The following is a 25,012-nucleotide window of genomic DNA, read 5'->3' on the forward strand; positions in this document are numbered from 1 at the left end:
CATTTCCTTCAGTGGCATCACCTGGGCCTGGACCTCCTCCAGTGCCATGCCCAGGAAAAGAGGGAACCATCAAGAGCATCTCATGGGACAGAACATGACCAGCAATGTCAGCAGGCAAAACCAAGGTTTTGTTTAGCAATGACCCTTTGATGAAGTCAAAGATTTACAATCAGTCCAGTACAGATTGGAGTACAGATGGGAGAACACTCAGGGGGTACAGCCAAGGCCATGAGGTCACAGCAGTCTCTGGGGTGACAGCAGGCTGAGGTGACAGCAGGCTCTGAGGTCACAGAGCTCCCAGAGCCCCGTGGTTGCACAGCACCACAAGGACCGAGCAGTCAGTCCTTGACCACGACTGTTGTGGCAGCAGCGGCAGCGGCAGCAGCGGTGCTGACATTGGGACAGCGGTGTCAGGACAGTGGTGGCAGCAAGAGCTGCAGGACTGGCAGTGGGCAAGGCACCATGGCCTTTGCTCTGCGCCTCCTCCTCCTGCTCCTCCTGGCAGTGGCCCTGCCTGACAGGGCTGCCCAGGCTGCTCCATGGCAAGCACAGGGAGCAGGTGAGCCCAGGGCCTGGCTTCCCTTTCCTGAGACAGCACTTCCTTCTCCCTGGGAAGCGTTGGGGATGGTTTTCCGCAGGGCTTAAGGGAGGGTTTCTTCTGTGGGAGGGAGAGAGTCCCCAGGGACCCTGCGCTGGTCCTGCTGCCCCTCCAGGAATTTTGCACAGGGCCTGCAAAGAGGGTGGAGAGTGACCAGAGCCAGCCTAGAGCTCCCCAGGCCCCTCTGCAGCTTTGGCCATGTCCATTGACATGTGGCTCCCATGGCCTTACCTGACCCCCTTGCAGTGCCCAGTTCCCTAAGGCAGAAGGGCATCCCAGCTCCCCATGGAATGGTTCTGATCTGTGCTCCCTTCTAGACTGGGATCGTGACATGGAGCATCTGGAAGCCCTGGGACATGACGGTTTGATTCCCATGGAAAATGCTGGAGGCAAGTTCTCAATGTCCATTTCTGCACAGTATAATCAGTGTCAATGTGGCACGAACTTACTCACGTGCCACTTCACTTAAGAATCTGAAGGCTGATGGATTCTGGAACCCTCGCTCTGCTCCCTTCTGGAGCCCTGAGTGATCCCACAGCATTGCTGTCAGTGGGAGGAAGGAGCATTTAGCTGTCAATCTCTTCCCATGTGCAATGCCAGTGTCTCCTTCCATGTGCTCTGTGCAGCCACGGAGAAGAGCAGAGAGGGAAGGGGCCAGGCCCAGGGCTGTGCCCCGGGGCTGTGCCTCGGGTGGCTCCTTTGCCAGCCCCAGGGAGCCTGAGGATCTTCTACAGTGCCATGGGAACTCTTCTGTCCTGCCTTTCTTTGCAGCCAAGCCTCTTGGTGAAGGTGATCTGGCTTCTCAACCCACATCCAGGACTGAGGCTCTGGGACATGGTGAGGGTAGGTCAAGGCCTTTCCCCCTGGGGGAGCTGCCTGCTCAGAGCCCGAAGCTCAGCCAGGGCAGCATCGCTGAAAGTGTCAGGACAGAGCCATGCACGTGTGTGCCCTCACCCTGCATGATCCCCTCACCACTCCTGTGGCTCAGTGCTGCCTGTGCAGATCAGCAGACATGACTGAAGCTTCTGTGACTGTTGAGTTACAGGTGTGTCTGCAGGGAGGACTTTCCAGGCTCCTGGGCTGGATGCTGCACGCAAGCCCAGCTCCCATCGCAGGGGTGAGTATTGTGTCCTTGCTGATCCCACAAGCTGAACCCTGATTTTGTAGGATCCATTCCTGGGAAATGGATATATATTTTTTTAATAAGGTCCTCCAAGAGGAAAGAACAAAGCTACAGGACACCAGAAACCCCATGAGCCATCCAATACCATGCAGCAAATGCTGAAGGAAATGCTGCAGGGAGGACAAGGTGGGTCCATGTCCCTCAACCTTCTCCTGTGACTCAGCAGCTGGGGGCTTTCTCTGCACATCTGGACATGCTATGGCTGGCACAGCAGGAAGGGATCCATGTCAGCCTCGCTGTCCCACTGCTGCTTTCATGGCCTGCAGGGCTGTTTCCCAGCCTGGCCTGGCTGCAGCTTCTCCCCAGCCTCTGCAGGAAGGCATTTGGCATCAGGTGACAGGGAGCCCAAACTGCAGCATGGGCCATGCACATCCTGAGATCCCCTGAAATTTCCTGGTCTTGGGCTAGATCAGGTTGAGGGTCTGTTTGGAGGAGGGAGGGCCCTGGCCAATTCCATAAGTTTATATGATTTCCTAATCCTTATGCATGACCTTGACTAGTATCGCATCATGATGACACCACTTCCCTGAAAGGGGAATGGTTCCATCTGATCCAGCTGTGGCTTTTCCTTTCTCCAGAGATGAACCCAAAGGCTGTGCTGAAGGCGGCGTTTCCCGGAGGAAGCAGTGGCTCATGGGCAGCCTCTGCTGCAGGAAGGGAGGCCATGCCAGGCACAGCCCCAGGAGGTAATTGCTGTGCCTCTGGGCCTGAGCCCTGCTGAGGCTTGAGATGTAAATCTCTGCTGCTTGGCAGTGCCTGCCTTTCAGGGATTTTGCACAGAGCATGGAAAAGGCGTTGAGAGCGTCCAGGGCCAGCCCAGAGCTGCCCAGGCCCCTCTGCAGCTTTGGCCATGTCCATTGACATGTGGCTCCCATGGCCTTCCCCGACCCCCTTGCAGTGCCCAGTTCCCTAAGGCAGAAGGGGATCCCAGCTCACCATGGAATGGTTCTGATCTGTGCTCCCTTCTAGATTGGGATCGTGACATGGAGCATCTGAAAGCCCTGGCACATAATGGTTTGAGACCCATGGAGAATGCTGGAGGCAAGTTCTCAATGTCCATTTCTGCACAGAATTATCAGTGTGAGTGTGGCAAGAGCTCACCCTCATGCCATTTCCCTTAAGAATCTGAAGGCTGATGGATTCTGGAAACATCGCCCCCCTCCCTTCTGGAGCCCTGAGTGATCCCACAGAATTGTTGTCAGTGGGAGGAAGGAGCATTTAACTATCAATCTTCTTCCCATGTGCAATGCCAGTGTCACTTTCCGTGTGCTCTGTGCAGCTACAAGGAGAGCAGAGAGGAAGGGGCCGGGCCCAGGGCTGTGCCCCAGGGCTGTGCCTTGCATGGCTCCTTTGCCAGCCCCAGGGGACTGAGCTGCTCCTGTTGCTGCTGCCAAGCCCTGGCCCTGTCTGGGGCTCAGTTCAGAGCTGCTGGCAGCTCCAGGGAGTCTTTTCTCCCCTGACTGCCATGCAAGGGGCTTCTTCTATCCCAGTGTGGGCCCACTGCAGGCACCTTGTCCCCCCTGCTCCTGCTACTGAGTGGAAGGCAGAGATGAGGGAGTGCCTTGGAGGGCACCAGGAATCCGGGTACACTCACTGCTACTCTGGACTGATGGAGAAACAGAACTACTTTCCATTAAGGTCCTCCAAGATGGAAGAACAAAGAGATAGAAGACAAGAAATCCCTGGAGGCATCCCAACTTCTGGACAGGATGCTGAGTGATCTGGAGAGACGCCATGGTGGGTTCATGTCCCTCAGCCTTCTCCTGACATCCAGAAGCCAGGGGCACATCTGGACACGCCGTGCCTGGCACAGCAGGAAGGGATCCATGGCAGCCTTGCTGCCCCGCTGCTGCTTTCATGGCCTTCAGGGCTGTTTCCCAGCATGGCCTGGCTGCAGCTTCTCCCCAGTCCCTGTAGGAAGGCATTTGGCATCAGATGACAGGGAGCCCAAACTGCAGCATAGGCCATGCACACCCTGAGATCCCCTGAAATTCCTGGTCTTGGGCTAGATCAGGTGTAGTGGCTGTTTGGAGGAGGGAGGGCCCTGGCCCAGCCCCAATAACCTGGATATTTTCCTGACCTTTATCCATGACTTTAACAAGTATTGCCTCCTGAAGATACCTCCCCTAATGGTGAACAGTTCTATCTTATGCAGCTGTCCCTTTTCCTTTCTCAAGTGCTGGAGCAGATGTTTGTGCAGATGATGGCATATGCTAGAGGAAGGAATGGCCCTGTGCCAACTCCTGATGCAGGAAAGGAGGAGATGCCAGGCCCAGGCCCAGGAGGTAATTGCTGTGCTGGGCTCTCCCTCGGCAGGGCTGTGTGCCAGCAGCTCTTCCCTCAGGGCCTGCATGGCCCGGCAGCAGCCAAAGCTGGAGGTGCCACGGCTTCCAGGCCTCTGGAGCTCATTCCCTGCCCCTGGGAATTGGGACTTGTGCACCAACATCTCTCCCCCTGCAGCTGCTCCTGGAGCTGGCCCTAAGCATCCAGAGGCCCAAGACACAGGAGCAGCCCAGAGTGGGAGCCCTGCCATGAGCCCAGGGCCACAGCCAGCCCTGGCTCCCAACTGGGCAGGGGATGCACTGGCCCCTTACAGGGCCTGGCTCTGTCCCCTTGGGCTGGGGGAGCTGTCAGAGAGCAGGGAGGGTCAGGGGTGGCAGTGGCTGCTCAGGGATGGGTTGGCCTGTGTCCCTGGAAGGAGCCACTGCCCAAGCAGCTGTGCTGTCCCGGGCTCTGCTCTCGGCCTTCTGGGCTTTGTTGGGTGGCACAGCCTGTGCCAAGGGGTGGCAAGGTGCCTGCAGGCCCCAGCTCTGGGGCAAACAGAGAATGTCCTGGCCGTATCCACCGTGCTGCCAGCTCAGCAATGGAGCACAGCACAGGCTCACGCTGCTCATTGCTCCCACAGATGCGCTTGGCAAGTCCAGTATAAATGCTGAGAATCCATCGAGCACCCCAAGAGTGTTCTGCCCGCAGGATGCGCGCAAGTCCTGCATGATAGGCACAGCAGTGACACTGTTCACAGTGCCACTTTCCATGCTCCTGTGCTATGTTGGATTCCGGTGGTGGAAGGACAAGAAACGGTAAGTTGTTGTTCATCTCCACCCTCCAGCTTCTTGAAAGGCTGCTCATAGTCAGGAAACATTCCCAGTGAGGCTGCTGTGCACTTGTGGGTAGTCAGTGGTTGCCCAAATAACTCTGCTGAGAGTTCTGCTGCTGCCCAGGCCTTTCATTGGCCTCTTAATTGCTGGGCCATGTCCTGGGGAGCCCACTGGGGCTGCAGCCAGTGCTGGCTCCCACTGAGGCTGCCTGGCCAAGAGCAGCCCCAGGAGCAGCAGGCAGAGGCAAAGCAAGGTGGGCAGGAGAAAGAGCGGGGACGAGATTGCCCTTGAAAGGCAGAGGTGCTCTGGGGCCCGCTCCTGGTCAGGGACCCTGCCCAGAGCCATCCCCTGCTTGCTTGGGGCCTTGAGGGGCAGCTGTCCAACTGGGCCAAGCTGTGCCAGCAGCTCCAGCCGTGCTGGGGAGCCTTGGCCGCTCTGGGCCCTGCTGTGCAGGAGGATCCCGGAGTGCCCACGGCAGCTGGGGGCCTCAGCCACTCCTCTCTCCACAGTCACCCTGCTGCAGCTCCAGCATACCAGCCAAGAAGGTGTGATTCTCCCTTGCCCCCAGGGAGCCCAGAGACTGCCTCATTCGACAGCTCTCAGATGTGGCCTCAGAAGCAGGAGTCGACCTGGAAAGCAGAGCACCAGCACTCCGTGCCTCCCCCACGGCCCCCCAGCCCGGCTGTGAAGAGGAAGCCCCCTGAGATCCCCCCACCTCCTCCCCTCCCGAGCCGGCCACCCTGGTCCAGCTAGGACTGAAAGTGGGACAGCCATGACAGGGCTTGGGCCACCAGCAGCTTGGGGCATCTGCTCTTGGCTACAAATAACACATTACCTGTGGGTAACAGCCAGAGGCACTTTTCCTACTCTTTTACCTTCAATGGGAAGGGCTGAAGATTCTTCCCATGCCCTGTCTTATCCCTTTTGATTTTCATACAGCTGGGTGCTGGCTGAACCTTTACAGAGAACTTTATTTATTTACACTTCATGTTTTACCCCACCTAGCAAGGAAAAAAAATAAAAATAAAAGATTTCTTCAGTTTAGACTTCATTTTTAATGTGGTTGGGCCACTCAAATTTTGAGCAATTAATTTTCCATGGTGCCTCTTCCCTTTTCCTTCCTATCTACAAAAAAGTTCATCTGGACATGAAAATCAACAGAATTACTGAGATTCACCTCAAGGCCCAGAGGAGAATCTCACACAAAATATTCTCCCTGTATACTGCACAACAAGAAATATTCAGAGGAAAATACCATGGCAGCTGAGGCTCCTGGAACTCCCAGAATCCTGAGCCTGCAGAAGAGGCAAACAGCCCTGGCAGTGGCTGAGGGGAATTCTCCTGAGACTCCTCAGAAAGTGTGTCACTTCAAGAGGGGAAAGATTTTAAACCTTTGCCTTACCTTCCTCCTGTGCTAAAATGTAAGGCTCCTCCTGAGAAAATACTGATCTACAAACAATTCTCCATTCCTCAACAAAGCTACTCAGGTGCTCAACTTAAAGAGCAAAACTAAATGTCGTCAGAAATTTCCCATCAAAGCCCATTTGCAGAGAAACCCCACCATATGTGAGCAAATCTTTATTAGCACTTCAGTTCACTCTAAAGATTGCCCCTTTTTTTTTCCCAGAGAGAATATTAGAACCATTTGCTCTTGACAGGACTCCTTGGATGGCCCCCAGATCTGGCTCCTCACCACGCCCTGCCTGAGCTGTTCATACAGCCAGGCAGCACCACCTGACTTTGCCACCCTTTTCAGGCCTTGGGCACGGCTGGTGCCACGGTCCCCTCTGGTGCCACAGTCCCCTCTGGTGCCACAGTCCCCTCTGGTGACACAGTCCCCTCTGGTACCACGGTCCCCTCCTGGTTCATGGTGTGTCCCTGCTGCTGGAGGAGCCCTGCTCGTGCTGCTGCGTTCAACAAGGCCAGTGCTACTTCCCAGCCAAAGAGACACTAAAGTCACTGCTTTGGCCAGCTCATTGGAATGAGTTCAACACTTCCTCACCTCTATCACAGATAAAAACCCACATACTCCTAAAACCCACATACCAGCAGCATAAAGTCACCTCATCTACAGAGGTGAGGAGGCCTGAGCAAACAGAAGGTTGGCTTTCAAGCACCATGGGTTTTTAATTTAGTGGAAGCACTCAGTTGTGCACAAGCCTTATTTGTCAAACTGGACTGTGCGATGCTCTTCTCTTGCTCATATTAAAGAGGAGCCAGGGAGAAATTAGCTAAGAAACCAGAAACACTTGAGGCTCAGGCCTGGCACACAAATAGAGCAGGGTGGCACCTGCCCACTTTTCCCGCATCCCTTTTCCTGACAGACAAAGGCGGACACGGCTCCACTGGGGGCACCATGGAAAGACTTCTGATCTGTGCTCCCGTCTAGATTGATATCAGAACATGGATTATCTGGAAGCCCTGGCACATGACAGTTTGAGATCCATGGAGAATGCTGGAGGTTAAGTTCTCAATGTCCCTTTCTACGTAGAACAATGAGTGTCAATGTGGCAAGAGCTCACTCACATGCCATCGCCTCTTGAAGATGCCACCTCCTGTAATGGTTAACAGTTCTATTGTTGTGATGTCTGCTTTGTTTGAATGGTTTCTCCAATTATTCCCCTAAGTCATTGGTTTGCTCCTAGTTTGTATCCTCCTACCCACCTATCAATCCAACCTGCCTCAAGCCCAGCCCTTGTTTTCTCATGTTCCCCATCTGTCATTACACCCATTTGTCAGTCTTCCCTTAGGCCAGCCTCCTACCTGAACCGCCCCTCTGGAAATCCCCTAATCTCCAATTCCCCATTGGCCCATGTGACCCACTCTGCTCCCCTTGTTTCCCCTATTGTATTGTTGAATGGAACCTTCCACTCCTCCCATAGTTTCTTCCGATTGGTTAAAATTTTGTACCCTCCCTCTGGCCTCCCCCATATAAAAACCCACACTCAGTTGTGTTCTTGGTCTTCAGTCCCTGGATGCTCCAGTGGAGTAAAAGCCTTTGGAACCCATACTGGAGATCTCCTCCTCATCCTTGTCTCCACCGTGCGCCTACCAATATCCTCGTGCCGTGGAGCATTTGCTCTAAGCCGCACCTTGGGTCACCCCGCTCCCGAGTGTCACGATCCGCTAACACAAGTGGGAGTCATGAGAGGTTCGTTTGATCTCAGATTGCAAAAAGGACACCAAAGGATTTCAGTTTAAATCACAACAGCAGTAATGCGTCTTTATTTTAGTGCCAGCAACAAGGGTGATGCGATAGAGGACAGGGAGAGAGAGAGGGAGAGAGGGATAAAGAGGCAAAATGCAAGGAGAAAAAAAGGGGGGGGGGGGGGTTATAGCTACCAACGGACAAGACAGGGTCGCCGGTGTCTTCTTCCATGGAGACATCTCTCTCAAAGAAAGTAACTTGGAAAAGTCATTTTTACAGTCTGTTTCAAAGCAAGGGGCAGCTGGCCAAGAGGTGGGGAAATTCCTCGGCTATTTTGATGAGACCCCTTGCTCTGGGAAGCAGGTGTAAGGTACAGAACAGGCCGCTCCTTACAAGTCCCTGCTCACCAGCAGGAATGAAGGCAGTGTACCTTGACAGCACAGCAAGCACGCCTGCAAACAATCGCCTGGCAAGCTTCCACCTCAACCAGGCCAGAACCCCTGCACAAAGTCCCTTGGTGTCTTCAGGGTCTCAGTCTCTGTTCTTGCAATGATTATGAGGCAGATGAGGGAAACTCTGGACCGTTTCTTACAGGCCTCTGCCCATGTTTAGAGTTTGAACACTCCATCTCTCCATATTTTCTAATGAATTAAAGGGGATATTTTAGTGTATCATAGTCCATGTCCATGGCCGTACCAAAAGAACTTTCAGCCCCAATACTAAGGCATCTCCTCATTCTCCTTTCATCTGGGACTTGACTCCTTCTTTACTGACTTTGGCGTCTTCATGTTGTCTTCTACATATCCTCACTCTGTCCTTTTCTCTCACCCAAGGGGAGGATCGAGGTCTGCAGGTCTCATCTGTGCACTGAAATAGTTAATATCTCACCCAGGCCTGCAGATGATCATGATGGTTTTTGCCTGGTCCAAAAGCAGTCACAGTGATGAATTTCAGGCTGCCCTGGAGCTGTGCAAAGATCTCAGGGGGCCCAGCCAGAACAGTCATGGCTGTTCTGCCTGCATGGCTGGTCCCAGGCCCCTGCTTCCTTCAATTTCAGCTGCAGGCCGATGGCTTCCCCTCCCTGTGCCTGGCAGCCGCTGGGGCTGCGCGGGCTGTGGTGAAGGGGGCCTGGCGGAGCCCAGCTCGGTGCAGGCCAGGGTGGAGCAGGGCCGGCGTGACCAGCACCCAGTTAACTCTTCACAGCTAGAAACAACAGAGAGCTTTCCTCGGCTTGACTGTCTTTAAAATGTGGATTTCACAGAGGAGAATCCAGCTTCTAAATGGTTTCATAGGTTGTCAATTCTCAGAGCCAGCCAGCTATTGGTTTTGCTAAGCACAGAGGAAGCTCTTAGCAGCCCCCTCCTAGAAAAAGCATTTGCATGGGTGGCTTCTTCCCTCCTCACCAACTATCAACTAATACAAACCAGCACAGACACTCACGGTGGAACAGGAAGCAATTTTGAAGCAATTATTTTAAAGCAAAATCAGTTATTGCACAGAGATTGATGTCACTCCCCCACACCACTGGAGAGAGACACAGTGACTCCACCACCTCCCCTCTGGCCAGCCCATTCCAATTCCCAATCAGCCTTTCTGTGAAGAACTCCTTCCTATTGTGAAAAACGAGGTTCACTCACTTAATAAATTATAAAAGGTTTAATATAAACAAAAAGACAATTAGGAGACAAAGACAATAAAGCAAAGGGTTAAAACAGCCAGGGTATCCTGGTGCGTTGCCAGGAACACACCTGATATCTTTGGAACACTCCCATTCTGCTGTGGGGTTTTAATGCATATTCATATTTTTCCAAAAAGTATTTTGCATCTCTACACCCTGAATCCGCCTTTTTAGAGCATGTGTCTTACAGATTTTATTTCCCTTTAGCACATTTTTATTTGGGCTGGGCTTCCTTCTTCTGCAGGTGGTCAGTGTTGATAGCAGCCTGGGCCCCATCATTTGTTTCCTGGAGGTTATCTTGCTTTGCACAGACAGGACATTGCCCTAACATCCAAAATTCTTCTTGACCTATGCCTAAAACTTGCTAGCAGGAGAAAAAGACATTGCAAAAGCATAGAACATACAGCATTCATCTTAATACTTGCAAAAGCCAGTATCACAACATGGATTTATAACAAGGTACCCTTTATTGTCCACTGTATTTTTGATCTAGTAGTGGCTCTTTTTGTTTTGTCCTATGTACTAAGTGGTCTATTTAAAGTCTGATGTGTGTTAATCCTTTGTCAATTCAATAAAGAATTCATTTTATAATAAACCAAATCAGCCATTCTTAAGAACTTGTGAATGAGAGACATTTGGGGTGCAGGCTGCCTCAAAATGAGCTGCTGCCACAAAGCTGAGACAAAGGCAGAACTTGTCTAAACTTGTCTCCATTTGTAACAGCAGAGCCCAAACAGAGGCGGAGGAAGAAGGAGCAGGAGCTGTTTTGTGGCCATGCCCAAGAGAGACTGGAAGGATGCCCTCCCTCTGGTCTCACTTGCTTGGCTTTCTGACAGGCTCTGAGGCAGGGGCTGCAGTTCCTCAGTTGTGGGGCCCAGAACCAAAGCCGGGATCCCGGCACTGCCTGACAGCGCTCCGGACGCCGGCACGGTTGTGCGTCCGAGTCTCGGCCACTGTGCTGCTGCTTCATTTGCTCTTAGACACACCCACAGCTCCCTGTTAAGCCCAGATGCTCTCTGGTTCTGCCCTCTTCCTGATCCTGAGCAGGGATGGAGCATTACTGTGCTTTCAGGAAGCTATTCTTGAAAGCCTCAGGCATTCTAAGCTCCTTTGCCATCTGTGGATGCTTGACACAGAACCCCTCACAGCAGGGTTCAGGGCATACTCAGCTTGGCTCTTCCAAAATCCAAGGCTCAGGGTGCTCAGCAAGACCTTTAACTCCACAATGTTGTGGAACTGGACCTTCAGCACAGGGACCTATCCAGCCTGATCTGCGCTCGTTCCTCTGCATCTCTGAACAAAACACAGTGCAGAAGAGAACAGCAGGAGGGGCCCGTGTGTCTCAGGGCTCAGGATTTGTGTCACAGAACTCCAGAATTGTGACCCTTCAGCTCCACATAGATGCACGTTAAGTGAAAAAGCCAAACTGTTTATTGCTGGAAGGCAAAGCAAAGGGATGAGCTGAGAGGCAAAAAAGGGGGTGGCACAGTCTGAGGGCTGGGGGGATGGAGCTGTCAAAAGGGAGGGAGAGTGGAAGGGAAAAAGAAGGAGTGGGCAGTGTCTGAGGGCTGCAGGGAGGGAACTATCTACAGGCAGGGAGAGGCCTGAAGCCACATGAGCTTCCCACAGGCTCAGCTGTGCCAATCATTAGCTGTGCCTGGAGCTCCAGCTGGTCTCTTCTGGTGTCAAGGTGTTCTCATCTTCCATGGTATCTGGAGGTCTTCAATGAACACTGTTTCTTCTGAGCCAGCAGATGAGTGTACTTCTGCAGCTCTTTCACTGAATATCAGTTGAGCTACTGTGTTTGTCTGGGAAGGGCTGTCATTCCTCCTCAGGGCTTAAAAGGCTGGAAGAGAGAGGAACAGAGCCACAATCAGAGCCCGCATCTGTGGGAATCCTAGGAGAATGTCCTGCCAAGGCCATCCCAGCCTGCTCTTGCCAGAGTTACAAGAGGGGAGTGGCCAACGGGATCAGCTGCAAGGTCCTGGTCACGAATCCACACCCGCCAAATCCCCCGCCCCACGTCCCTGAAATCTCTCTGTGCTCTGCCCACACCGCCCCTTGTCCACACAGGGAGCAAAGCCCTCAGTGGCCAGGGCAGAGACTGCAGCTCCCCACGCCAGCCCCCAAGGACAGCACTCACTCACCCTTCACTGAAGGCCTAGAGCTCTTCCTGCTGCCCCCTCATTGGCACCTCGACCATCTCTGGGAACACAGAGCCTGTCAGGGCCCCAGCGGCACAGCTCCCTGCCAGCGGCGCTGCCAGCCCTGGGGCCACACGCCCTCCCGCCCCCGGCAGGGCTCAGCCCGGGCCCGTGCCGCATCCTGACTCAGCCCAAGGGCACGGCTGCCAGAGGCTGGCAGCAGCCCCGCGGGCAGCCGGGGCTCCAGGGCGCCGGGCCCGGATGCCGGGGCAGCAGCCGCGGCTGGGGCCGAGCTGCGGCGGGGCGGGGAGGGAGCCCAGCCAGGTTCGTGGCTCACCGATGAACCTGATGGCCGCCGCTCGCAGGGACTCCTGTGGGCTCTGCAGGTACGGCAGGGCCCGGCGCAGGTGCTCAGCTGCTCGCCTCTCGTCCTGTGCCAGCTGCAGAGAGCGGCAGGAGGGAAGGGTTGGCGCGGGCTGTGCCCCTCGGTCGGGCACTGCCTGCGGCCAGCCCCGGCCTCCCGTGCCCGCCCAGCCCTGAGGCCCGGCCAGCAGCCGCTGGCGCCGGGCTCTGGAGGGGGCAGAGGGCCGGGTGCTGCCTGGGGAGCCGCGGTGCCGACCCGGCCCACAGCCCCAGTGGGCCAGGGTGAAACAGAGAAATTAGGAATTAGGAATCATTTATAAAAATTGCCTTGAGTAAAAGAAGGGGCTACAAAACCCGTGTGAAATGCTGACTGCTCCCATAAGAGCAGGAAGAGAATTAAGACTGCAGGATGAGATAAAGAGCTAGAATACGTAAACAGGATGCAAGCATAAATGCACCATAGGATGAGGGGGGTTCCTTGGATTCTTTTGGACCCCTAAGCCACAAGAAATGGAAAGAGAGGGTTCAAAAGAACTGAAAGGAGCATGCACAAAAAGACAAGGTGAAAAGTTCAGCTGCAGGAAAATTGCTGACTTCAGCCCTAAAGACCCCCAGGCGACCACCAGAGTGACCAACAAGGAGCAGTGTGCAGCTGCAAATAGGCGTGGAACTAATTTTAGTATGAAGCAGGGAAAGGCAGGGTTAGCAAATGAATATGTATTAGGCATACTGTGTAACCCTGGTTTGTAGAGAATAAAAAGGGAGAAACAAGTCTCCAAGGTGTGCATGCTTTTGGAGGAGATATCCCCCATGCACCTCAGCACTGAATAAATTCATACCTACTCTCATAACTACTCTGTGAGTTATAGAGTTTTTCTATCCGCATACCAAGGTCTCCATTGGCACCTGGCTCGGGGCCACGGGAGCCTGGAGAAGAACGTGTGCGGCCCAGGGAAGGGAGCGGTGTGTGCAGCGCAGGCTGGCGCCCCTGGGTGCGGCACTGGGCAGGGGCACAGATGCCAGCACCACACACTGAGTGCTGGGGCCAAGGGTCTTCTCCAGGCTGAGGCTGGGGCTTCCAGGCTGTACTTACCAGACACTCTGCAAAGTTCGACAGCTGCTCCTTCTTCATCAGCTGCTTGAGATTCCTCCTCTTTAGGAACTCGGCCACACGAATCAGCGTTTTCCGAGAGGCCTGGAGAGCAGCAGAGATGCAGAGATGGCAATGCAGCCAAGGGCACAGGACTCTTGTCTGGGTGACAGGGCCCAGAGGAGGCTGCAGCCTGGGAGGTTCTAGGGCATGAGGAAGCCAATGCCCCTCCCAGGGATGCACCAGCATCACACAAAACCTGACCTTCGCCACATGCTGGTTCTCATCATAGCAGTGGATGAAGAGGGGAATCAGGCTCTGGCTTAAAATCTTCTCCATGGGCTTTTTTCCCTCATCCATTACCAAGTCCATCATGTTGAAGAAGAGGTCAAGGGAGAGCAGCTGCACATGGCTGTGGTCCTGAAGGAAGAGAAAAAGAACTTAATACCAATTACTCCAGGCTCACCTGGGTGAAGGCCCAAATATCTGTCAAGCACAAAGTTTTGTACAGCAGCCAGTGCTCGTGTACAGAGCCTTACATGGTCAAAGAGCAGCAGGAGTGCCTCAGCCAGCTTTGGGGCAGTGGTACTGGATATCAGAATGTCTTTGTTCTTGAGCATATTAGTGAACACATGGAGGGTCATGCCAAGCACATCTCTGTCTGCATCACCCAGCAGCTCCAGAAGGCTTTGAGACAGGCTGCACATTCTTATGGCCTGTGTGGGAAACAAGGCTGTGATGAGAAGCCATGAACGGCCCTGGCACTGCAACCCCACTCTGCTGCCGCTGGGCCCAGAGGCCAAAGGGCTGTCCCAAAGCACTCAGGCAGGTGAGGCAGGAGAGCTGGGGGCAGCTGCCTCAGCTCCCGAAGCCCAGCCAGCACAAGGAGCTGCTTTCCCCAGCACAGCTTCAGCTGCTGCCCTGTCCTCACCATCGAGGGATCCTTGCTGAGCACCATGAGGCCTCTGAGCGCCAGGCGACGCCTCTGCCTGCACTCATTCTGCAGGTGCATTGACATGATCTCCAGGATGCTGTCACCACATTCACGCAAGTCCAGGCAATCCAGGACCTGAAAGGCACAGGGCAGTGACAGGGGACCCAGCTGGCAGGAGCCTGGAACCACACAGGGCTGGGTCCAGGCAGCAGCACAGGGAGCAGGCACTGTCCCAGGCAGCTGTGGCAGCTGCTGCAAGGGCAGAGAGCTGAGAGGCAGGTCAGTGAGGTAGTGCTGGCCATCAAGCTCACCTCCACAAGGAATGGCAGGAAGGGCAGATCCCAGCATGGCTCCTCCCTGCTGAGCAGCCGGAGCAGGCGGAGTGCAATCCCAGAACATAAGGATAGGGAGGCACCGTGCATCTCCCTGGAAGAGGGGAAAAAGGCACCAAGACCCTGAGGTGGGGAGGGCAAACCTCTCCTAGGAATGACTCACTGAGGTCTGGTCTTTCCTCAGCATCCCTGGAGGGACTGTGGGTACTTTGGGAGGTGGCTCCTTCTGGGCATCCTCTCCCGGCCTTTTCCAGTCTGCTCAGCCGTCCCTCAGTGACCCTCTGGCCCAGGACCACAGGGACTGTGGGGGACACCTCAGGCACCGGGCACAAAAGCTGGAGGTAGTGGGGAGAAGGGGGTCTCACCTGGCCAACAGACCCACGGCATAGTGCTGGGTGTCAGCACAGAGCAGCGTGTCCCAGCCACGCTTGCGCTCCATAGCCATCAACTCACTATCATAGTGCAAACAGCAGAGCAGAGCCTTCATGGCCTGCACTGCAAACCTGTGTGCAGAGCAAAGCCCAGGTCACACTGGGAAAACTGGCAGTGTCTACAAAGGCATGGGAAGGACAGGAGGACTGGCACCTGTTGGGGTTGCTGGGAAGGCGGTGTTCCTCCTGGCATGCTCTCCAGAAGATGTCAACTTCCACTGGTGGCATCTGCTGGGTGGTGATGACAACATGGAACAGCAGAGCCACAAACAGGCGGGCGGAATAAAGGATCATGGCCTCGTGGCACTCAGGCACTTGGATAATCACCCAGAGCACCAGAGTTGCCTGCAAAAGAAGCACCCAAAGACAGTGCTCAGTGCCGAGGTGTCCATGGGGCAGGGCCCAAGGGGAGACGCAGGGGGAGCAGCGGGCCCGGTGTCCCCTGAGCCTGCCCCTAGCCCAGGTTTCAGCCCAGCACTCGCAGAGGCAGGGAGAGGGTGGAGAGCTGCTGGAGAGGTGATCTGGGACTGAGCAAGGGCCCATAAACTCACAGCCAGGGAAAAAACAGTCTTGTTGTCCCCATCGGAGGTGCACATGCTGTGCAGAGGCCAATCCTCCATCACACAGAGCAGTATTGCCAGCACCTTCTCCATTGTTGGTCCCGACGTGGCGATAGTTCTCCACATCATTGCAGCAGCTCTGTGGGATCAGAGCTCTGTATCAGGGGTGTCTCAGTCATAGCACCATGACCTATGCAGCTGTGGGAGCCCAAGTGACAAAGCCCCAGTGCCCTGAGGGGCAGGGAGGGAACATTGGCAGCAGCCTGGAGAAACAGAGGGGCCCAAGGCTCCTGGACCTCTCTGCCTGTTGGGCAGAGCCCATTGGACAGGCTGTGCAGGGCAATGGGCCCTAAAGGCTGGTGAGCCCTGAGCTCTCAAGGCACGTGGGCCCCATACCTGTCACATGATGGGGCACAGCGCAGGAGGGTCAGCACCACATCAACAGGGTGTTTTTCAGCCAGCTTCAGAATGTTCGTGGCCAGCCTGGCACCCACAGTGACATGGGATGTGAGACTCTGGTGAATGTTTTTCACCATGACTGGCACCTGGAGGAGGCATGGGAAAGACTTGGAGCACTGTAAAAGGGATCAGCTTCCCCAGCTTCCCCCAAGAAGTGCTTCCCTTCCCACCACACTGTGCTGGCCTGAAAGGCTGAGGGGGCCCAGTGGCCATGGCTTGAGGGGACACACGACCCTGGGAGGCCTCCAACCCTAGCCCCAGGCTGGGTACCTGCTGAGAAGCAAATCCTCTCTCCTCAAAGAAATCTGTAGAGGGAGCATGAATAATTGTGGGAGTGGGCATGGTGTCAGTATTTGCGATGTCCTGAGCCACTCCAGTGTCAGCGTTTGTGGTGGCCACGTCCTCAGTCACTTCTATGTCAGCCTTTGCCCTGTGATCATTCATTGCACTGTCAAAGTCTTCTGAGCACTCAGCCAAATCTGGGCTGGTTTCAGTCTTTGTCATGCCCTGAGTCTCTTCATTGACAGTGTCTGTGATGGCCACACCAGTGCTGGAGTTGGTGATGGCCATGTCCTCAGTCACTTCCACGTCAGTCCTTGGCCTGTGATCATTCATTGCACTGTCAGAGTCTTCTGAGTGCTCAGCCAAATCAGGGCTGGTTTCAGTCTTTGTCAGGCCCTGAGTCTCTCCACTGATAGTGTCTGTGATAGCCACATCCTCAGTCATTGACATGAGAAAAGCCTCTTCCCAGTTTTCAGTCACTGCGGTGTCAAACTTTTCTGAGAGCTCAGATGAATCTGGGCTGACATCAGGCTCTGCCTGGAGCTCGGTCAGCCCAGAGTCAGGCTTGGCTGTGCTCTCAGTTGCTGTGGTACTGCTCTTTCTGCGCTGAATGGGCACAAACTTCCGGAACATCTGCAGGAGAACAAAGAGAAGCTAGGCATGTTCCATGGAGTGCTAAAAGTGCAGTTCTCAGCTGAGCAGTGACAGCAGGCCCAGCCCAGGTGGGGATGGCTGCAGGTACCTTCAGCGTTCTGCGGAAGCGGCCACGGGAGGGGTCCTGCTCTTGGGTCCGGTCCATGGCTGCATCTGGCAAAGAGCGAGTGCAGCCAGAGCTGAGGGGCTGTGGGAGAGGCTGGAGAACACAGCCCAGCCGTGCACTCCCCAGGCAGGGACAGCCCTGGGATGTGCCAGGGGATGGAGCAGGGCTGCTGTGGGGGGTGGGGCAGCCCTGGCCCCTCTTCCATTCTGTCTGTGGGCATGTCCAAAGCAGGTGGGATGGGATGGGGCCAAGCTGGCTGCAGCCATCAGCCCTGTGGCCCAGCTCTGCCACTCACCATCCTGCAGTGGCTGGAACTGCTCCGGCTCTTCAGGCTGTTGTGCTGGAGCAGCTCCAGTGTCCTTCTTCCTTTTCCCCCTGACCACTTTGAAGAGGCTGAGGAATCTGCCTGCCATGCTAGAGTCTGGCCTTGAGGGCACCTTAAAGAGAGATGCCTTGGGAAAACTCTGGGTCAACAAATCCTGCAGTTGTGCCTTGAAGACACCTGCGGTAGAGATGCTGCAGGAAGACTACAGGACAGCAAGTCCTGCAGTCTGGTCTTGAGGGCTCCTGCCACAATGACAGGAGACTCCTCTTAAATGATTCTGGTCACCGAGTCCCACAGTCTCACCTTGAGGGCACAGGCCAGAAGGATGGCAGATGCCTCAGGAAAGCTCTGGGTTACCAAGTCCCACAGTCCGGCCTTGCAGACACCTGCAAAAGAAAAGCCTCGGGAAGGCCACGGCCACCGAGTCCCGCAGTCTTTCCACAAGGTCACCTGTAGGAGTAAAGCCTCGGAAAAGCTCCAGGTCAGACACAAATGAGTGCGCTGTGTGGGGGCTCCTCACAGCACCACTCTGGCGCGTCCTGTCCTGTCGCATGCACCGAGCACTGTGGTGTGGCCCTGTCACCGCCAGCTCCTATGTCACCATGTGTCACAAAGGGCCCTTTGACACCCTGTCCATTTCCATCCCATGGTGACCGTGCTGCGCCGTGTCACAAAGGGCCCTTGCACACACCGCCCTCTGCCCTGGGGCAGCCCCCATCCCCCCCTAAGTGGCCCAGGTTGGAAGGAATCCCTTGCCCAAAGTGTCTAAGACAGCCCAACAGGATATTTGGAACGCCTCAAACCATCAGCAAATGTTGTCCTGCTCTGCAGGCTCAGGGCAGCAGAAGGAGCCCCCAGGGCTGCCGATGCAGCCACAGATGGAAGGGTAGAAGCTGGTACGGCCTTCTTGGGACACGTCCTGTCTGGTGACCATTCTAAACTTGCAGGTGTGACACAGACATGGAACGTGTGGGCCAGGGCACAAATGCTGCTCTGAGCCCTGGGGCCCGGCCAGCACTGAAATCAGCAGGTGTGGCAGAGTCCCCACCGAGGCAGACCTGCCACCCCCCGAGCCCTGGCAGTGCTGGTGCCCATCTCCTGCCCCAGAGACCTGTGCCTCTGAGGGGCTTCTGTGCCAGAGGGCAGCCAAAGCCCATGTGCATTGGGGGCTGGGCTCCTTCCTGCAGGAAGCTCCTGGAGCTACTGCTGCCCACTTGCTATCTGTCAGATGATGTTGCTCCTTCCTGGAATGAGGTTTTCCATGGAAGGGGTTTGCAGTAGCACAAAAACACCATCAGCTGCTGAGTTTCCTAGGATGGTTTGATTGTACGGAGGCACTGTCACATTTCAGTCTGATCTTCGGTCTGTTTTTCTGGGAGAAACATTAGCCCACTCTCTGATGTTCAAGGCTTCAGTTGCTGCCTGTCTGTCTGTGTGCAGCTGGTACAAGGCAGACATTTTCCCCAGACACAAAAAGTCCTGCCTGGACAATCACAGAGCTACATCTTTTTTTAATTTTAACTTTTTAAAATTTTTCCAGAGCCTGCTGGCTGTGTTCAAGGTTTTCTCCCAGTTTTCTCCCAGGTGCACATTCTCCAGAAATTGTGCTTTTACATCCTTTTGCATTTATTAAATTTACCGGCAATGACCAGTCAATCAAAACCCTGGGAAAACATGAACTTCAGGTTGAACCCAGGCAAAATATTTATCTCCCACATCTGAAGCCATGAACTGCCAAGTACTGTCCCTGCTGTCACACCCTGTCTCCTGTAAGTGTGCTGATGCCATTTCAAAGGGGTTGCAAATGAGAAGTTTTAATATTTTTGTAGTTTCCGCATTGGCATTAAAATCCTTGACTAGAAAAATCACATGTCAAAATTTCTAGGATTCTTCCATACCAAAGCTGTCATTTTCACCCTGGATTTTAGAGTGTCTGAACAGTCACACAAGGTTTTAGTATTAGACATTAAAGAAAAAATCTTTGCTGTTTGGCTATATCTTTACATCAGCATGTAGTCCTGATGATTACTTTAGGCAGGAGCAGCGAACACAAGAATGAGCCAAACAAGCTATTCCTGTGTTCTCATGTCCTGCACAGCAGTAACTGGGAATTCAAGAATGGATTCAGGAGGCAATGGGTGCACAGGGAACCACAAAGACTTGGGGATGCTGAAATGGACCAGCCTGGTGCCTGTGCCCAGGCTGCACCGGGCTGAGTCCAACTGGACGATCTAACAATGGTTGAATGGACACACCATGGGCCACTGGAGACTCCTGCTCCTAATTCTGTGAGCTACAATATTCATTTGTGATTCACCAGATGATTTTTTCATCTTTGCTTGAAATCCAGGAGAAGAAAAGGTCAACATGGAGAAGTGTTCTTCCAGTTCTAGTGACAGTTGTGTCTGCACACCACCTGTGCCCATGGCAGGGTGGTTGGAACTGGATGATGTTTATAATACTTTGCAACACAAAGTGCTCTGGAATTCTGTGGTTCCCCAAGTGGACAGCAAAACTGAGCCGTGTAAGTCCCTGCTTTTTTTCAGTGCCTGCTGCTTCTTCCTTAGTTCTAAGCAAGTCCAGGGTTTAGTTTCAGAGCTGACGCCTCTGTCATTAAGATGCCTTCACAGAAGAGAGGGAGGACAGGTGTGGCACAAGGCTTGAACCTCATCAGTGTCTCTCTCTCACGATGGCACCAATGCCGCTGCCTTGGGACACCTGAGTGTGGAAGGCGAGCCCACCCTCAAGCACGGCCATCCAAGTCAGTCACGGGCACAGGCTGCAGCTGAAGCTGCCAAGTGTTGCTGTGAGGCTGCAAGTGAAGAGAAAGCCATTGTGGCCAATTCTGCTGAAGGCTTTTGCCAAGCCAAAGGCAGCTGTGCCCACAGCCTCCCCCTGTTTGGCACTCGGCTGCTGCGGACGCCTCACTGTGCAGGTGCCGATGTTTGGGGTGCTGCTGTTCCTGTGCCCACTCTGCTGCTGTTTCTGTGGCTCCAGAGCCTCTTCAGCAGCAGCGACTCTGCAGCCCTGCTCGAGGAGACATCGCCACCCTCCCCATGGTGGCAGCAGCTCTGTGGGCCCTGAGCTCTGTGTCAGGGGGGCCTCGGTCACAGCACCGTGGCCTGGGCAGCCGTGAGGGCCTGGGCTGGTGGCCAGCCCTGCCTCTGCCCACTGCCCCTTCCTGGAGGCACCCAGTGGCCGTGGCCTGGCAGCACCCCCCTGCCTTCCATGTCCCCAGCCAGCCCAGCCTGGGCACCTTAGGCTGTCCCCACCCTCCTGGAGGGGTGGTGTCCCAGCCCTGAGGGCTTCTGCTGCAGGCCTGGGAGACATTTTGTGGAAGCACTGGAGCAGCTGGGTGTCAGGAACAAGGCGGCTGCCCGGGGGCTGCTTATGGCCTCTGACACCCAATTCCTCAGGTCTTCCCACCACCCCAGCCCCTCAGGGGCCTCCTGTCCCCTTGGAGCCTCCAGCCTCCACATATCCCCCTCACGCCTTCCCATGGTTTTGTCCCGTCTGGGCCTCCACAGCCCCTCATCCATTTACAGCCTCCCAGTGCCCTGTTCCCTCAGCGTCTCCCCCAGCCTGGCCCAGCAGCAGCGCTGCAGCCCCACAGGAGCTCCAGAGGAGCTGGATCAAGAGGCACCTGGGAGCCCTCAGCAACCCAGCCAGCACCACACAGGCAGCAGGACACAGATGGCGCTTCCTGGATGGGACAGGGCTTGTGCCTTCCGCAGAACCACCAAAAGCCAAGGGGCTTCTGGCCATTTTCCCTGCACCACGGCATGCCCTGACAGGTTGCTGAGCACAAGCACCCATTTCCGTCTCTTCCCGTATGCCCTGCACACCCTGGGCAACAAAAGAAAGATCTTAGGACTCTGTGTATTATAACATATCCTGTATTTACTGTATGTATATTCCCTATGTAAGGAAATACTTTAATAGAGTAAAAGCATGATATTTTAGTAAAAGCCTGTCTGCACAACCCAGCTTTTAATTCAGGTGACAATATTAAAGGCAGTGTCCTTGAAACTCTCCTGGAACAGCGAGAATAAAGAAAAACAATGGCATGGTGTACATGCAAAAGAATGTAAACAATATGTGTTAACCAATAGTAGCTTGTTAAGCCCCGCGAACCCTGTCAGACCCTACAAAAGTGTGCTAAAGATAGAAATAAACAATGTTCACTATACCTCTATGAGGACTCAGTGAATAGTCTGAACAGTTTTCCATTGGCCTATTGGACCAAAATGTTATATATTTCTGTGCAGAGAAGAAACTCTGACTTCCACAAGCTATGGCTGACTTGTTGCTCCTCTACTAATCTCATGCCTTGAGACTGATATCTTATCGAACTATTTGAGCAATAAATCATCTCAAAGGATAGTGGTCTCATCCCTCATTTTTCATCTTGACACCAAACGCACACTGGAGATGTCTGGGGCCATTCATCATTTCTCTGCTCTCCAGCACTGAGGCAATGCACTCTGGCTACAGCTCTGAGCTCATGCCCATGGCAACCACTCCTGGCAGTGGGGCTTCATGGAGCTGCTCTCAGGAACCCCCTAAGACTTGGGGAGTGCCCCAAAACCACCTCAGAATCATAAGATACCCCCAAATCTCTGCAGGAACGTGGAATATCCAAAAACTCACTCAGTAATGGGCTCCCCCTTTGTTCATTATCCCCAAACTTTGACTGTCTCATTGCAGACCCCACCCCACCTCCCCAGTCCCAATCCCAACCCATCCCATCCCTGCTTGACATCAAGACCCCCTTCCCAAGCCCTATTTCCCCCATTTCACACCTCCCAAACTCCATCACATCCATCCTGCCCCACCCAATGCCCATCTCACCCCTCCTGATTTGCATCCCACTTGGCCCAATCCCCTTCCAATCCCATTCCACCTGATGCCTTCAGAAGGCTGACCTAGAACAGAGGCTAGACAAAGTTAAGAATAAAGTTTATTAAAGGCCTTAAAGGAGACACCTTGGGCAGTACAAGAGCCTGGCCAAAAGTACACCCAAGATGGAGCAAAAATGGTCACAAAAATGGACAACTGATCACAAGGTCTCACATTTTTAGAAGTTGAGGTCCATCACCATACTTGGGTTCATGGTCCAATTACAGCTTCAGATGACGAAGCCCTGTCCTTCTTGTTTTCTCTCTTCAGTCCACCCTGGTTTATGCTTTTGGGCCTGAAACTTGTAACAACTGCCCTTAGTATCAAGCTAGAAAAGGAATTGTTTTGTCTACCTCCTCTGTGAAGAGAGCTCACCAACACTTAATATGAAGTTCAAAACTACAAACCTAGGCAGCGCAGAATATGAAAAATATGAAAGCTAAAACTTAAGGCATTACACCCTGAGGACCTGTGGAATCCAGTAATTGTGGGTGGGAATGAATATTTTTTGGGGGGCATTGAGTGGTTTTGAGGTGACAGATCAAACTCTCTCATCTCCTTGAGTGGCAAAAGATGGAGACAAATACACCAAATAACCCCCAAAACCCTCCCATGTACCTCCCTGAATCCCAGATTCCCTTGAAGCACTAGTAAAAAGTGAGGTTTTAGATGCCTTTGATGAATCTGTTGATTGTTACTCCAATTTTGTAAATTTTAAAGGGATGAAGATGAATCAAAGGAATATTAGAGCCAAAACAAAATCACCACCAACACACTGTCTTCCCAATGCAGATCACGGGAAACGTGGGTCATCAGGGCTCTGCCCAGCGTGGGGCCTCCCATAGGGGATGGAGCTGGAGCAGCACATGAAGCTCTTCCTTCACTCGGGGCACTCACAGGGCTTCCCTTAGTGGTGCCTCTGTTGGTGTCTGGCCCAGCTACAGCTCTTGGAGAAGCTCTTCCCACACTGGGGACACTCATAGGGCCTCTCCCCATTGTGGATGCGCCAGTGCCTGAAGAGGTGGGAGCTTTGCTTGAAGCCCTTCCCGCACTCTGGGCAGCGGAAGGGCCTCTCCTCTGTGTGAATCCGCTGGTGCTAGAGGAGACTGGAGCTGGTCTGAAACCTCTTCCCACACTTGGGACACTCGTAGGGCCTCTCCCCAGTGTGGATCATCTGGTGGATGATCAGTTGGGACCTACACCTGAAGGTTATCCCACATTCCCCACACTCATAGGGCCGTTCCTCTGTGTAGATGTGTTTGTGGGTAATGAGGCTGGAGCTCTGGCGGAAGCTCTTCCCACATTCCCCACACTCGTAGGGCCTCTCCCCAGTGTGGATGTGCTGATGGATGACGAGCTGGGAGTTGCAGCTGAAGCCCTTCCCACATTTCCCACACTTGTAGGGCCATTCCCTGGTGTGGATCATTTGGTGGCAGATCAGGCTGTTGCTGTGGCTGAAGCTCTTCCCACACTCCAAGCACTCATAGGGCTTCTCCCCATCCTGAAGCTGCTCATGGACCACCAGCTCAGAGCCCCGGCTGGATCTCTGGTCACCTTCCCTGCACAGGGTGGGTCTTTCCTCCTCAGAGGAAAAGGGGTTTGGAGCCCCTCCTCCTGCGGGATCTCTGGGGCTTTTCCTCCCCATTGGATTTCTGTGCTGTGGAGCTGCTCAAAATGGCCTCTTCCACGAGGTTCTGCTGCAGGGATTTTTCCTCCCTGGTCTCCATCCTCAGCTCCTTGTCTGGGGGAGGAAGGACAAGGAGAGGATGGGATTTGCCTCCGTGCCAGAGGGAAGGGGAAGGAGATCCCCCCAGTGCGTCCCCGGCAGGACGGTGTTGGCAGCGGGGTTGTCCTGCAGCCGGGGGCCAGGCTGGGCTGGGAGATGGAGCAGAAGAGAGGGGGAAAGGGGCACTGACTTCCTCCTCACCTACTTGGGTTTCCTGGGGCATCTTCCTCTTTCTCACAGCCTCCTTCTCCATCCGGACAAGGTTTAGGACTGGGAAATCCTGGTATGGGTAAAATAGGGGAAGAGTACATTGACTTTGAATGTCTCTCAGTCCAAGTCCATCTCTAGAAGTCACCGGTCATCTGGGGCCCATAAAAACCTCCCAAACACCAAAATTCAGCCCTGAAATTGCCTCCCAGGAGCTCTCCATCTCTGGTCTCTCGCCTTTGGTGTTCAGGGGTTCCTCCCTGTCTCAGCTGCTGGGGGTTACACTTGCACTCAGGTTCCCCTGTCTGCTCAGTCCCTGCCCTTTTCAGGCTACTGGGAGTGCCAGGAATCCAAAAAGTTTCCCCTGTTTCCATCTCCTCATTTAGGGATGATGGGGCTTTTTGGATTCCCATGGCCCCTTCTCCCCTGATTCTCTGCTTTGGAGTGCAGGGGGTCCAAGGATTCCCCCCCGCTCCTCTCCAGGCTGTTGAGGGTCCCGTGAATTTGTGGTTCCTTCTCCTTTCTATGATCTTCCTTTGTCCCTCCCCCTCCTCCCCCAGGAGCAGTGACAACCTCAGTGACCCATTCCCAAACCCCTCACAGCCCACGGCAGGAGCGGGGATGGAGCTGGGATAGGTCGGGATGGGCAGCGTGGGGCTCTCCGCTGCTCCCACCCGCTGGGAGATTGGGAAAATTGGGGGCTGCAGATCCAACCTGGGGCTGGCTGGGGACCCTGGCTGGGGACTGCCAACCCTTGAGGCTCCTCTGGGAAGATGCAGGAGGGGGGAACACAGA

General features: G+C 54.3%; 3 protein-coding genes across 7 annotated transcripts in view; 1 reads left to right on the forward strand and 2 right to left on the reverse strand.

Moving 5' to 3' along the window:
- Positions 1-342: 342 nt before the first annotated feature.
- On the forward strand, positions 343-5,918 carry LOC147645524 (uncharacterized). Its single transcript, XM_086874515.1, has 11 exons — positions 343-559; positions 916-987; positions 1,370-1,441; positions 1,644-1,715; positions 1,806-1,907; positions 2,360-2,467; positions 2,751-2,822; positions 3,420-3,518; positions 3,959-4,066; positions 4,687-4,861; positions 5,389-5,918. The coding sequence occupies exons 1-11, from the start codon at positions 463-465 to the stop codon at positions 5,630-5,632; spliced, it is 1,221 nt and encodes a 406-aa protein (XP_086730641.1). The 5' UTR covers positions 343-462; the 3' UTR covers positions 5,633-5,918.
- Positions 5,919-11,113: 5,195 nt separating this feature from the next.
- LOC111944805 (maestro heat-like repeat-containing protein family member 7) lies at positions 11,114-17,996 on the reverse strand. Of its 5 annotated transcripts, none has more exons than XM_086874506.1 (16): positions 17,689-17,996; positions 17,356-17,497; positions 17,043-17,107; positions 16,289-16,933; positions 15,956-16,104; positions 15,551-15,698; positions 15,154-15,344; positions 14,934-15,071; positions 14,548-14,662; positions 14,234-14,371; positions 13,842-14,018; positions 13,567-13,722; positions 13,306-13,407; positions 12,187-12,289; positions 11,853-11,910; positions 11,114-11,551 (listed from the first exon to the last, which is right to left on the reverse strand). In XM_086874506.1, the coding sequence occupies exons 2-15, from the start codon at positions 17,471-17,473 to the stop codon at positions 11,867-11,869; spliced, it is 2,289 nt and encodes a 762-aa protein (XP_086730632.1). In that variant the 5' UTR covers positions 17,474-17,497; positions 17,689-17,996; the 3' UTR covers positions 11,114-11,551; positions 11,853-11,866. The 5 variants fall into 5 exon arrangements, with proteins under 5 accessions (XP_086730632.1, XP_086730633.1, XP_086730634.1 ...); XM_086874507.1 differs by having other exon boundaries at positions 17,356-17,522; positions 17,689-17,989; XM_086874508.1 differs by having other exon boundaries at positions 17,356-17,512; positions 17,689-17,973.
- Positions 17,997-22,365: 4,369 nt separating this feature from the next.
- LOC147645525 (uncharacterized) overlaps positions 22,366-25,012 on the reverse strand; it is a gene marked incomplete at its 5' end in the record, with an annotated part of 62,031 nt that continues 59,384 nt past the window's right edge. Inside the window, 1 exon segment of the mRNA XM_086874517.1 lies at positions 22,366-23,785. Coding sequence (XP_086730643.1) covers positions 23,192-23,785 — 594 coding nt within the window.

The sequence above is a fragment of the Cyanistes caeruleus genome, unplaced genomic scaffold, assembly GCF_971803275.1.
Source record: "Cyanistes caeruleus unplaced genomic scaffold, bCyaCae1.hap1.1 HAP1_SCAFFOLD_240, whole genome shotgun sequence".
Lineage (NCBI taxonomy): Eukaryota > Metazoa > Chordata > Aves > Passeriformes > Paridae > Cyanistes > Cyanistes caeruleus.

Coding starts and splice junctions, on each gene's coding strand:
- LOC147645524 (XM_086874515.1), top strand. CDS start 463: ATGGCCTTTGCTCTGCGCCTCCTCCTCCTGCTCCTCCTGGCAGTGGCC. Junction 1,716..1,805: donor GCCCAGCTCCCATCGCAGGG/GTGAGTATTGTG, acceptor TTTTTTAATAAG/GTCCTCCAAGAGGAAAGAAC. Junction 2,468..2,750: donor GCCAGGCACAGCCCCAGGAG/GTAATTGCTGTG, acceptor GCTCCCTTCTAG/ATTGGGATCGTGACATGGAG.
- LOC111944805 (XM_086874506.1), bottom strand. CDS start 17,473: ATGGCAGGCAGATTCCTCAGCCTCTTCAAAGTGGTCAGGGGGAAAAGG. Junction 16,934..17,042: donor GCTTCCGCAGAACGCTGAAG/GTACCTGCAGCC, acceptor GTTCTCCTGCAG/ATGTTCCGGAAGTTTGTGCC. Junction 15,699..15,955: donor TGTGCCCCATCATGTGACAG/GTATGGGGCCCA, acceptor CTGATCCCACAG/AGCTGCTGCAATGATGTGGA.